The sequence below is a fragment of the Fukomys damarensis genome, unplaced genomic scaffold (assembly GCF_012274545.1).
Source record: "Fukomys damarensis isolate Sample0158 unplaced genomic scaffold, DMR_v1.0_HiC HiC_scaffold_38, whole genome shotgun sequence".
NCBI lineage: Eukaryota > Metazoa > Chordata > Mammalia > Rodentia > Bathyergidae > Fukomys > Fukomys damarensis.
In genome coordinates, this window is record NW_022900950.1 from 36027065 (window position 1) to 36040539 (window position 13475).

A 13475-nucleotide genomic window follows, 5' to 3' on the forward strand; every position below is an offset into this window, starting at 1 on the left:
ATGATTTAGTAATTTAAAAAATATTCTACCTACTGACTCCTAACTCATGGACCTATATAATAAATTCATTCATGAGTTTTCTGCCAACCCAGAAAAAGTCAGTATGAAGAAATGTTGTTTATCCTTATTGTCAAGGCTTAGAATTATACCAGTTCCACTTTATTTAAAAAATAGCTTGTCTTTAAATGATCAGTGGTAGAAATTAAATTGTTACTGAGAAATGAATTTTCTTTTAAAAGGAATAGTCGCAATGTGTTTTTATTTAGCATATTGTAAAAGTCAGTATTTTAATTTTTGAAGGGTGTGGGGGTTTGAGACAGGGTCTCACTATGTAGTTGAGAGTGACCTGGAACTTACTATGTAGTCCAGGCTGGTCTTGAATTCACTGTGATCGTCCAGCCTCAGCCTCCCCGAATGCTGGATTTACAGGTGTGCACCACTACTCCCAGCAGTATTTTATTTTTTAAATAGACTCTAAGGTTTTAAAAATGAAATTGATGTAATTTACAAATATATATGGAAATTTCTTTTAGGAGAATCTCAAATCAAAAGAAGCTTGTTAAATGAATTTGACAGGATAATAGAAAATGAAGAAAAATCCTTAAAAGCTTCGAAAAGCACTCCTGATGGTAAAATTTGCTTTTTATGAATATTTTCCCCCTCTAGGTATGATATATTCTTTTTTTCCTCAGTTCTTTCTGGTATATATCTTTGAATTTTTTTTTAAAGTATAGTTGTAATTGTTTATTAGTTTAACTTACTATATCTTCTTGATTTAGTTGTTAGGTGGAATTTTCCCTCATAATACCTAGTTTGATGGTGAGGTTGCCCATAATTGGAAATTTTAAAATGACTCCAAACTTGCTCTCTTGCCTTTGCTTTCTCAGTAAAGGGCTCTGCCATTGATCACATCAAAACCTTGATAATATCTTTTTTCACCCCTGGTACCAGGGATCGAACTCAGGACCTTGAGCTTGCGAGACAGGCATGGCGCCACTGAGCTACATCCCCTGCCCCCTTGATAATATCTTTAACTCTTTTGTTTCCTCATACTTCATATCTAATCCATCATTCAGTCCTAGAGAGAGAGTATTTTGAGAGGGATTAATGGCAATGTGTCTTTTATTATAATACATTTTCTTTTATGAAAGCTTTCACTGTATTTTTTATTATGCCACACACTCAGAGAAAGAAACATACAGTTTGTGGGTATTGCTTAATATCCCATATAATCTAATTTGCAGTAGTTCTTATACCTTTTAAAGTTTTTATTTTATCTTATTTATTTTATATATCAACTCTCTAATGTGACCAGGCCAGTTATTTTGTAGACTATCACACATTCTGGATTTGTTTCCTTATGGTGTCATTTAACTTATTGCTGTATTTCCCATTTGGACGGAAGACTTAAGAGTCTGCAGTTTTGGCAAAAATGCTTCATAGAAGAGGTTTGTACATGTATTGCATCATATTGAAAAGCACAGAATGTTGGGTGATTGATTACTTGCTTAAGATGCTAACTACCAGGTCATTTTATTGAAAGATATTTTTCCATTTGCATTTAGCAAATAATCTGAGATGATACTTTGGTACTTTGGGAATATATTGTTTGTACAATCGTCTTTCACTCAAATTTCTAACATCTATTTGCCTGAGTCAGTTATATAATTGGAGCTGGAAAAAACTGGTTTTCACTTTTCAGAAGATGTCTAAGTTGCCCTGGCTGGGTTTGAACTTGGACTCCTCATGCCTCAGTTTCTTAGAGTTTTCACATTATTTTATTCTGTACATATTTACTAGTTATGATTCAGCAAGGAAGAGCTTTTGTTAATAACTGGGAATGGGGAGGAGGCAAGATAAATGCTTAATTAATCTAATTACAACTTTTCAGAGTCAGGAGTAAAATGGTATAGTCCTTGTTAATGATAGCCAATTTCATGGATTTTTATTTATACAGTATATAAAATTTATAGGCAGTTACACTGTAAATGTTTTGATTTAGAGAAAACAGAAATATGCTTTCTAATGTTCAAATTATCCCAAATTTGGAGGTAGATACCTCTTCAACTTCCCAAGATTTTTTTTTTATTTTGTTTTTAACATGCTCTGATTAATCTTTGAGCTTATTTTTTTATTATCACAAAAAGATTTTGTAGAATCTTTTTTTACTAAAACATTTTTTTGTAGTTTGTTTTGTTCACATTCCTTGTTGGGAATTGGTATGTGTACATAATATATCTTAATTCCTTTCTTTTCATCCCTTTTTCTTTCTTTCCCTCCCCTTTTCATCCATCTCTTGATTTCATCCCCCCCACCTTTTGTATGTGTTTACATACATAATGTTTACATTCCTTGTGTGGGATTGGCACATATATGTAACTCATCTTAATTCCTCTGTTCATCCCCTTTCCCTCCCCTCCATCTTTTGATCCTCTTCCCTTTTTAGAAAGATCTGTCTCCATGCTTCCTAACATGTATCTTTTATTTTGTTCTTTATTTATGTTTTCGGTTTCTCATATTAGAGAAACCGTGAGATACTTAATCTTATGTATCTGATTTATTTTACTTAACATTTTGGTCTCAAGGTGCATCAGTTTCCCTACAGATGACTCAATTTTCTCTTCATGGCAGAGTAGTACTCCATAGATTTCTTAGAATCTTGTAGTTATTCTACCCTAGTGCTGGGATCACGTCTGTCTCCAAAGACTGTTTCAGAATTTAACATTTTATTTAAAAAAAGATTGGATGGTAGCCATATTATTACTTCTGATAGTGTTTTTTGTTTCATTTACGTTCTTAGTTCCTAATAAAAACTTTTTTGTTTTTTGGTACCAAGAATCTAACTCAGGGCCTTGTGCTAGCTAGGCAGATGCTTTGCCACTGAGCTACATTCCTGGCCCAATAAAACCATTTTTAGCCGGGCATGGTGGCGCACTCCTGTAATCCCAGCATTTGGGGAGGCTGAGGCAGGAGGATCACTGTAAGTTTGAGACCAGCCTGCGCTACATAGAGTTCCAGGTCAGTCTCAACTACATAGTGGGACCCTGTTTTAAAAAAACCAAAAAAAAAAATTTTTTTTTTACTTTACTTTGCAGTAGTTTGAAAGCTTTTATTTTTAATGTCTCAGAACCTCTTTGTAGGCTCAAAAATTATGGAGGATCTGAAAAACGTTTGTATATTTGGATTATATCTATTGATATTTATCATATTAGAAATTGAAGTTGAGAAATTTTAATATTTGTAACATTGTTCATTGGTAATTTAGAAAATGTTTACTGAGTTATGCAGATCTTCCAACAGGTAACAAAGTTTATTATGCCGTATTGATCAGCTCTGTTACTGACATCACTGATCTAATGTAAAAAGTCCCAAGTATTAAGAAGCTGTTAAGTTTTTAGCCAGATACTAGCTTCCTCAACATCAAACTTCTCATTTAAGAGCTTGAATTTTACTACTGGGAAAAATATTGTCACTTCTTTTCCTTGCAGTGATAAACTCATTTCATTCAGTTTTGAAAAAATATCTCCAGAATACCCAAGTCTGAATAACTGTAGTTTGTTGGCTGTTCTTTCAAGTAAAAATGGTAATTTTGTGAAGAAAAAAAAAATACATTTAGGGTTTTGTTTTTGTTGTTTTTTGTTTGTTTTTTGTTTTTTTTTTTTGGCGGGGGCGGGGAGGTTACTGACCTGGAACTCCCTTTGTAGCCCAGGCTGGTCTCTAACTCACAGTGATCCTCCTGCCTCAGCCTCCCGGATTACAGGCGTGTGCCACCACACCCAGCTAAAAATAATACATTTAGTTTACTCATCAGTGTGTATTTTCTTGAGACAGTAGTTGCACTGATATAGCCGAATAAACTACAAGGGCAAATATGTTTTAGCACTGTGAAAAAAAATAACATCTTTTTGTTTTTTTTTTAATTGAGTTTATTGGTACAATCGAGGTATACAGTACAGTTACATTCATCATTGGGATTCTGTACTTTTACATAATAGGTCTTGATTCTCATTTTTTCCCCTTGTCCCTGCCCTCCCTTCACCCCCCTCCTCTCCCCATTTACAAACACTTTATTTCCATTTTTTCAGTTTCTCATATTTTTTTCCTCTCCCTTATTACCTTTCCCCCACCCTTCCTACTTTCTCTACACCTTTAGCCCTTTACTTCCTATTTCACATTATTAATTATCTCATTAGGATCCTGTGTACTATTATAGTTTTTGCACCAAAGAAACTATTCGGTATTTCAGTTAAAGAAATCTCTGTATGAACATTAAAAATAGGGAATCCTAAAATATAACTAAAAAGGAAAGTAAAAGAGATTCTTGCTCTTAGTCTTATCTTATTCTTTTTTCATTATTTAGAGAATACTTTATTAGTTTCTGTAATCAAACCCACGTAGATATAACCTTACATATTTAGTGCGCTGTGTTACCCCTGTACACATGGAAAAAAAATAAAAAATAAAAATAAATTAACATTTCTACACCAATATGGTTGTCCATTTCTGTGCAATGCCAACTCAACACAGTAAATTGGGATGACTTTTTCCAAAGTTGGCAGCACCGTTAAAGTTTCCCAAAATTCAATTTATATATATATGTATATATATTTCAAGTACTAAAAGAGAACAACCTCCAACATAACATCTTAATAGTATTAAGACAGTTTGACAACTTGGGTTCTCTAAAAGACCGGGCACTCCTCAGTTTTGTAGAGAGTATCTTTGAGACTCACTGTCCCACAGTACTGTGCATAAAATAGTTTCAGATTCACAGTATCGATTTAAGCTAGTAACGATAAATCTGCTATTGGAAAATGAAAAATTTTATGAAGTTTTTGCTCAGAATATTTATCCTTTAAAGATATGCAGTCAAGTGCTATATTTAAATGTCAAAATAATTCCTCAATGTGTGCTTACCAATTTGATAAGAGTTGTTTATTTGTTTTCAGTTGTAGTTCTTTTTCTTTGAAGCTTACATTTGAAAAAAATAAAACATTTACATAGCTCATTTCAAACATTACTGAAAGATGTACTTAGAGAAGTCTTGGTTCCTTCCCTATCACTCCATACTACTCACCACCTTTCCCACCTCTTGCTCAAGATTTTTAATGGTTTCCAGTTTATCCTTTTAGGATTCTTTGGTAAAATAAACATATATATTTTTTCTTGTGGCCCTATTTATAAAATAACTATGTACATACAAGTATGTATTCTCACAGTCCTTTCTTATTGAAAATATATATACACTGTTTTATATCTTCTTGTCATTTACTTTAAATTTTACCTAGGGATCCCTTCTTGAGTACATAAAGATCATCATTCTTTCTATGGTTGCATAGTACTTGATTATGTGTTATACACTGGTATATCTTAGTTTATTCAGCCAGTCCCTATCACTGGGCTAATTTATAAGTATAAATCACGTATTGAACATGAATAGTACCTGAGGCTCTTTAAATCTTGATAAGAGTAAATTTTAGATTGATATTCCCATTGACCGTTAACTAACACCTTTGAGTTGTAATTGTTAACATCAGCTGACTAAATTTATAACTGATATACATGTCTGTACCATGAGTTATTTGCTATCTAGTCATTATCAATTTGAGAATCAAGGTGTTTGTTTGTTTGTTTTTTGGTACCGGGGATCAAACTAAGGACCTTGCTCTTGCAAGGCAGATGGCAGCAGCACTGAGCCCTGGCCCTCAAGTATTTCTTTTGATAATTATTATTTTCTGTGTGTCCATGATGTCCATTGAAATTTTTAAAATATAATTTTCTCAGACTTTTGTGTGAATATTTATAATAGTATATGTAATAAATAGAAAACAAAATCTCCCACTAGACTTTTATTATTAATGTCAAATTATTTTTTTCTAGGTACAATAAAAGATAGAAAGCTGGTTACACATCACATTTCTTTAGAGCCAATTACCTGTGGACCCTCTTGGTAACATGTGTTTAAATTATTTAAAACTTCTAATGTTGGAAAATTATATATTTTTAAAAATTAATATTTCTGAAACCAGTGGCACAAATTTACAGTAAAGAAGTTAACATTTCTGTTTTTAAAAGCCTGAATCAGGATTAAAAATTTAGTATTTTGGTAGTATTTTTGTAATTCATACTGTTATTTCACTTTTCCGTTTCTAGGCAACTTTGTAAAGTAGCACAACAGATTATATTCCAATTTTATGGATGATATACTAAGATTGAGATGGACTAAGGGAATATTCAAATCAGTTAGTAAAAAGACAGCAGATGTTAAGATTATTCTTTTCCCTATCTAAACCCTACCAAGATTACCAATAGAATTTTTTAACATACTTCTCCAGACACTAATCAAATGAGTTTCGAAGCCAGAAACATGAATGGCATAGCAAGCCTAAGAAAACTAAAACCTTACATTAGAGCAAGCAGAGAAGCTACCCAGTTTCCCCTAAAGAACCTGAGGAAGATTCAACTTAAGCAGCAACGTGTACTTCCCATGGTATAGTAGAAAATAGAGAGATTAACTGAAATTCTGTTTAAGAAGCATTTGTATCCCCTCTTCTCTTGCTGATGGGCATTTGCTTTTCTTCAGAAGACTAGAAGTTTATTCTATGGAGAGGATGAATTGTAATTCTGATTTGAGTGTGAGTTAGGGTGCGGGGGACAGCCAAGGAAAGAACAGTGAAAACTGAAATGAAGTAAAAATCTGTATGTCAAGCAGTAGAATCCCTAGCCTTCTTCCCACACTTGGCTCACAAAGCTAGCAGGAGACTGGGAGATTTTGTGAGGAATGAATGTGATCAGCCTAGTAGAAAAGACCTAAAAGTATTGATGGTTGAGAGTACTCAGATGAAATGACATTCCCAGGCATCACACAGTGAAGCCAACAATTGACAAGAGCCCTGTCAGCACACAGACCTTCCGGTCAGCTATTTAGTGCTGCTCTTAAATGAGAGAGAAAAGTAGGGTACTAATTCAGAGTAAGGCTCCTGAGGTGACCATGATAGATGGGACTAGTGATAGAGGAGGACCCATAGAGAATAAATATGGGAGATAGTTCCCCAGGTGGAGGTAAGACAGAAGCACTGCGGTAGAGTGGAGAAGACACATTGAAAAGGTCCACATTTGGCAGCCTTTTCTATTGTGTGAAGTCCAAGGCTGGGAATAAGTATGTGCAAAACAGTCATAGCCTTGAAAAGTATGTTGTGTTTTGGGATGGCACCCATGATGAATGCGAAACAGTTACCAGGATAGGATGGGCATGGAGCGTTTGAGGGTTCACATTTGCACACACATTTGTATGTGCGCATTTGCTGCTAAATAATCTTATTTTCTCTCCAATGTAGCACAACTAACAAGTGTCAAGAAATCCAGAATCTAAATTTTACTGTACCTGCTCGAGAATTCCTGTCTAAATCTCATCTTTCTGAACACTTGACTTTGGAAAAATCTTCAAACAGTTTACCAGTTTCAAGGCAGCCATTTTGTAATATTCCTACTGTAAGAAATGAAAAAGTGGGAATTACTACAGGCAAATCAACCAAAGTCTTTGTTCCACCTTTCAAAACTAAATCACATTTTCACAAAGATGAATATTGTGTGAGCAAGGATATTAATTTAGATGCAAACAAACAAAAACAAAAAAATATAGATGAATATGGCTCTGGTGATAGTGAAAATAATGACAGTGAGATTCATCAGTTTAATAAAAACAGCTCCAATCAAGCAACAGACGTAATTTTCACAAAGTGTAAAGAAGAACCTTTAGGTATTGTAAGACAATTTGTATGACTATTTTTCCTTTGGTTAGATAGTTACCTTACTAAATATGTCCTGAGGGGTTTCCTCATTTTGTTGCGATTAATAAGTTCAGCCGGGATTTAGCTCAGTGGTTCTGGCACCTGCCTTACAAGTGCAAGGTCCCAAGTTCAATCCCCAATACCAAAAATAATAATAATTTCAGAACCTTTTTTAATGATTGCTTCAGATTAACTAAATCCAGAGATCAGGTTTAAATTTCATGTTTTCTTTTGAAGATAACCGTTCATAGTCTTTCTTGTTTTTAAAAATTAGGTGATTAGACACACAGTCTAGGACTGCACTTGCTGAAATAGATATATTATACTGCAAATTTTCTTCAAACATGGAGTCAAAAATAATATATTTATTTCTATACAGTCTTACAAATTGAATTTTTTTAAATCCTTGAATATTTTGGAGTAGGAGCTCTTTTCTCTGCTTGTAAAATTTGAGAATGTTGATGTGCAATTTTATGAAGTAGAGGTTGTACTTTTTAAATTTATAGCTAGTTTAATTTTTTGCTTTTTCAACAGATTTAATGACAAAACTTCAGAATGCCAGAGAAATACAGGATAATCGAATTAAAAAGAAAGAAAGGCAGTGTATTTTTCCACAACCAGGTAGCCTGTATCTTGCAAAAACATCCACTCTGCCTCGAATCTCTCTGAAAGCGGCAGTGGGAGGCCGAGTTCCCTCTGCATGTTCTCATAAACAGGTACATCTTTGTCTATAAGTCTTAGAGCTTTTATACTAAAGGGTGACTTTATTAACTCATATCTGCAGATTGTTTAAAGAATCAGCATATCACTGCTAGAAGAGATGAATGAAATCATATTTCCACATCAGCCTTCCGTGGACTCCTCCCTTTCCTTTGCCAGACCTGCCTTACCCTGTCAAAGTGCTCTGTGCCTAAAAATCGTTCTTTCTCTTAATTCTTCAAATCTAGGCTTTATAGGAAAGTGGTCACCTTGAATGTAAAGTGTGAATAATTGATAGCCATTAACCTTCTAAAGGCTATTTATTTATATTTTTAGAAGAAGATTGTGGGCAAGCCATAATTATCTAGGTAGAATTTTTTTGCGACAGAAAGGTGGGAATAATGTTGATAGTATCGCCAGCTAACATTGTTTTTTATACTCAAGGAACTCTTAGTTCTTTACATGCATCAGTTATATATCACTTAAGTTAATCCTCGCAACCACCCCAAAGAAAGACACTAGTATTTTGTCCATTGTTTTATAAATGAGAGGACTGAACCATAGAACTAGTAAGTGGAAGAGCCACAGTCTCAGAGGAAGGGTTATGCACATTGAAGTGAAAGAAAGGACCTCAGAGGTGGGTCAGACTCCCTAAATTACTTGCACTTTCCCATATTCTCTCCTTTCCACCCTTTGGAACTTAATAGATTTGGTAAATTATTTTTTAATCCCCAGAGTGCCTTCCTGTGGCATTCTAGCAGGAGGTGGCATATACACAAAAGAAATGAAACATGCACAGGCTTTTGAAGGTATAGGTTATTTATAATACATTACAATTCCTAGCTTCCAGTAAAGGTTTTTTGTTTTGAGGGGATTTTCATTTGTGTGTGTGGTACTAGAGATTGAACCCATGGCCTTGCACATGCTTAGCATGCACTCTGCCAGTCAGCTTTACCATCAGGCCAGTAAATATATTTATAATAAGTATTTTAGTATTTAAATGAAAAGATTTTAGGGGCCGGGATTTAGCTCAGTGGTTCCACCGTCTGCCTCTCAAGCGCAAGGTCCCAAGTTCATTCCCCATTACCAAAAAATAAATACATGAAAAGGTTTTGTTACATTCATTGTTGGGATGTTACTACTTTTGTGTGTGTGTGTGGTGTTTTTTACTTTGTTTTTTGTTAATTTTTTCTATTTGTGCAGCTCTATATGTATGGCGTATCTAAACATTGCATGAAAATTAATAGCAAAAATGCTGAGTCTTTTCAGTTTCACACTCAGGATTATTTTGGTAAGGAAGATTTACAGGCCGGAAAGGGAATACAGTTGGCTGATGGTGGATGGCTTATACCTGCCAATGATGGAAAGGCTGGTAAAGAAGAATTTTATAGGTACTGTGCAAAATGTGTTAACTTTTACATATTCTGTCATTCCTTTCTCCCTCACATTTGACCTTTTGTCTTTATGTCTCTTAAACTAAAGCTGGCTAGAAATTTAATTTTTATATATTGAATCATTTTAATTACATTGTGGTTCAGCAGATATTCTGACAAAATCTTTTAAGAAGTAATCCCTGACATCTTTATTTCCCTCAATGGGCCTGGTCTCTGGAAGAGTGAATGTGGTTTGTCCTAGAAGTTAATGAATAAGCTTTTCTTATATTGGCTGTTTCTCTTATGCATTAATTAAAGCTGGTAAGAAAAGTTAAATTTGAGTGGCTTGTGGTAGACTCGCTCACCCACAAACATGCACACATTTATGTCACATTCTCTTTCGTTGTATAATTTATAAATATGAACTATCAATAAAAGTTAAACAGAAAATTTAAGTATTTGTAATACTAAATAACTAGAAAATATCCTCCCTAAAGCAGTGACAGTAAACCTTTTACAACTTTCAGTGATACCACTTTCAGCCCACTGTCATGTGCTTGCCTTAGATCTGACACTGCTGCTCTAAAACATCAACAATTTAGAAACTATAATCATTTTTTCTTCTGTTTGCACAAACTTTTTTTTTTTTTTTTTTTGCTATCAGGATGTATTACCCCAAGCTATGGGAAAAGATGGGAATCCTTTCTTTAGTGCCCTTATTTTTTTTAACCTTTACATCTTTCCAGAATTACTAATTTTCAAATGTGATAAAACATTTCTTCCTGAAAAATGTTTTAACTTTTTTGGAATACTTTAAAGAAAGTAAGCCCATGTACATTTTGCATAACATCTTACATAACACATCTGCTTATAGATTCTGGTAGGAAAAGGATAGTTACAGCACTTACATTATTTTCTTATACTATACAATCTGCACAATGTAGAGAACATTTACCTTGTCAAGTGGTCAGAGTTCATAAAGTGAGCATGTTTGAGCTCTTTTCAGTTGCCTTTGATCATTCAGCAAATATTTGTTGAGCATCTACTATGTTCTAAGTAGTTTAAGCACAAGGCATAGCAAAGCAAAACATTCTTAATGAGTTATGCATTCTACTGAGAGTGGAAGGTGAAGAAAATTCTTTAAGTTAGTAAGATGTATATCAGGAGGTGATAAGTACTATGAAAATAGAAAATGAATAAAGCTTGAAAGATAGTAGAGGAGGTAAGATGAGGAGAGTTGCAATTTTTCAGGGCCCATGAATCTGGGGAATGAACCCAGAGCCTTTATAGTGACCTACATTCCCAGACTTTTTTTATTTTTTATTTTGAGAAAGGATCTTGCTAAATTACTAAGTTGCCCAGGCTGGGCTCAAACTTGTAATCTTCCTGCTTTAGCCTTCCACAGTGCTGGGATTACAGGCATATGCTACTACTCCCAGCTGCAGCTTTTAAATAAAGTGGCCAGACAGGCTTCACTCACATACCCTGGAGATGGTACAGCTCCCTGAGCAAAGGATTGTCAGGGAAGGTATCACAGCATCTCAGGGAGAATGTGCTTTTGAAGTATTTGAGGAACAAGAAGGAAGTTAGTGCAGCTGGAGTGGAGTGGGGAGAAGAGTAGGAGTGAGTGAGGTAGAAAGGGAAGGCCTCATAGACCTTCATGAAAACCTTGGCTCTTATTCTGTGAATAGCAGTTTGTACTCTGAGTAAACCATTGGAAGGTTTAGAGCAGAGGGATAGGATCTGACTTACTTTTGAAGAAATTACTCCGGCTACTTGTTGAGATTGGTCTGCGGGGGTGAAGCAAGAATGAAACCAAGAGGCCACTTAGGAAGCTCTTGCAGAAACCCTGGTGCAAGATGGTTGCAGAACCATGAGGGTGGCAGCTGGTGAAAAGCTGTTGGATTCTATGTATAGTTTGAAGGTGACACCATTAGGATTTGATTAGGGTTGGATGTGGAGTGTGAGGGGAAGATTTGGCTTCAGCAGCTGGAAGTATGGGTACCACGTAACACTGCTGTAATTGAGAAGAACAAAGGTAGAAGGGAAATTGGGACTTCAATTTTGAATGTTTGAAGCTTGGAGTCTGATAGTGGACATCCAAGTGGAGATGTTAGCCAGTTAGATGTACATGTGTGGAATTCATAGGTAAAGTAGAGACCAAAGAAATCAGTTTTGGGTTGTCAGCATATAGATGGGACCTAATGTCATGAGAAAGGAACAGTTATCAGAAAGTTAGAAATGTAGAAGAGTGTGTTGCATGCCAAGGGAAATAACATTTTGGAAATAGTAAATGAGCAGCTATGATGATTACTGCTGGTAGGTAACGTAAGATGAGAGCTGATAATCACTTAACTGGATTTAGCAATGCAGAGGGGATTACTAACTTTATTAGTAATGTTTTTTTTGATGTTTTAAGTTTATTCTGAATCTTAATTCTATGCAGATGGCTCAGTATTTTACAAACTATAGTTCCAGAACACAACAGCTAAACAAGTTTTGGGTTTTTTTTGTTTGTTTTTTTTCGGGAGGCGGGTGTTTGAGACAGGGTCTCACTATAGCTGAGACTGACCTGGAACTCACTGTGTAGCCCAGACTGGTCTCAAACTCACAGCGATCCTCCTGCCTCAGTCTCCCGAGTGCTGTGATTATAGGCGAGTGCCAACACACCTGGCTACTAAACAAGTTTTAATGTTTCTTCCTTTATTATACTGGATACACATCAGTTTAACTACACAGAAGACAATGCTGGCATGATTCATGGGGTCATACAATGTAGGGAAGGGGACTCTGCCCTGGGAGGTGACCAGGGCACAGCCCACTGCTGCTATCTGTGGACCTGCAGAGCTCACTTCAAGGGCAGCCTTTGATACAGAGTGGAGCAAAATCTTATCAGCTGTTTGCATTGCATTCTAATGTTTACAAAGACAACAGCCAAAGGCCATATTTGACAGAGCACTTCTCCCTCTCCAATATATACTCTCTGATATTTGGAAAAATATGATGTTGCTACAGTTTTTCCACAATGATTATATCATAGGGCTTTTCCCTAGTGTAGATTCTATGATGTTCATTAAACTTTGAGCTGTAGTTGAAGGCTTCCCACATTCCTTACATTTATAGGGCTTCTCTCCAGTGTGGAGGCGCTGATATGAACTGAGACCTGTGTGCTGATTGAAGCTCTTCCCACACTCATTATGCTAATATGGTTTCTCCTCCATGTGGATATCAATGAGGCTGCCTTTGTCACCAAAAGCCTTTCTGCAATCTACATTGGTACAACGCATCTTTTGTGTGCATTTTCTGATGTTTAAGAAGGCCTAAGCTCTGTATGAAGGCTTCCCCACACTTATAGGACCTGTCCACAAAGTGTGTTCTGTAATGAAAGATAAGATTGGTGCTGTGGCTGAAAGCCTTCCCATATTTGGTATGCAAGTAAGGTTTCTCCCCAATGTGTATTCTCTGGTATTTGGTAAGATTTGAGCTATTACTAAAGGCTTTCCACACTCAGCTCATATATATATACAACATCTCTCTCCTGGGAGTGTTTCCATTATTTAGTTATTACAAATTATGCCACTATAAACATGGATGTGTGTGTGTGTATATATAT

General features: G+C 35.4%; 1 protein-coding gene and 1 long non-coding RNA gene across 7 annotated transcripts in view; one reads left to right on the forward strand and one right to left on the reverse strand.

Moving 5' to 3' along the window:
- Brca2 (BRCA2 DNA repair associated) overlaps positions 1 to 13475 on the forward strand; it is a 70261-nt gene that overhangs the window by 28063 nt on the left and 28723 nt on the right. For 5 of the 6 annotated variants that reach the window (XM_010623898.2, XM_010623903.2, XM_010623900.2 and 2 more), the window contains exons 12-16: positions 534 to 629; positions 5881 to 5950; positions 7338 to 7759; positions 8325 to 8506; positions 9693 to 9880. In XM_010623898.2, coding sequence (XP_010622200.1) covers positions 534 to 629; positions 5881 to 5950; positions 7338 to 7759; positions 8325 to 8506; positions 9693 to 9880 — 958 coding nt within the window. The remainder of the gene's footprint in view (positions 1 to 533; positions 630 to 5880; positions 5951 to 7337; positions 7760 to 8324; positions 8507 to 9692; positions 9881 to 13475) is intronic. The other variant, XM_010623904.2, reaches the window with a different exon arrangement.
- LOC117284615 overlaps positions 1 to 13475 on the reverse strand; it is a 32845-nt gene that overhangs the window by 10130 nt on the left and 9240 nt on the right. Inside the window, exon 2 of the long non-coding RNA XR_004515704.1 lies at positions 7385 to 7489. This is a non-coding gene — a long non-coding RNA (uncharacterized LOC117284615). The remainder of the gene's footprint in view (positions 1 to 7384; positions 7490 to 13475) is intronic.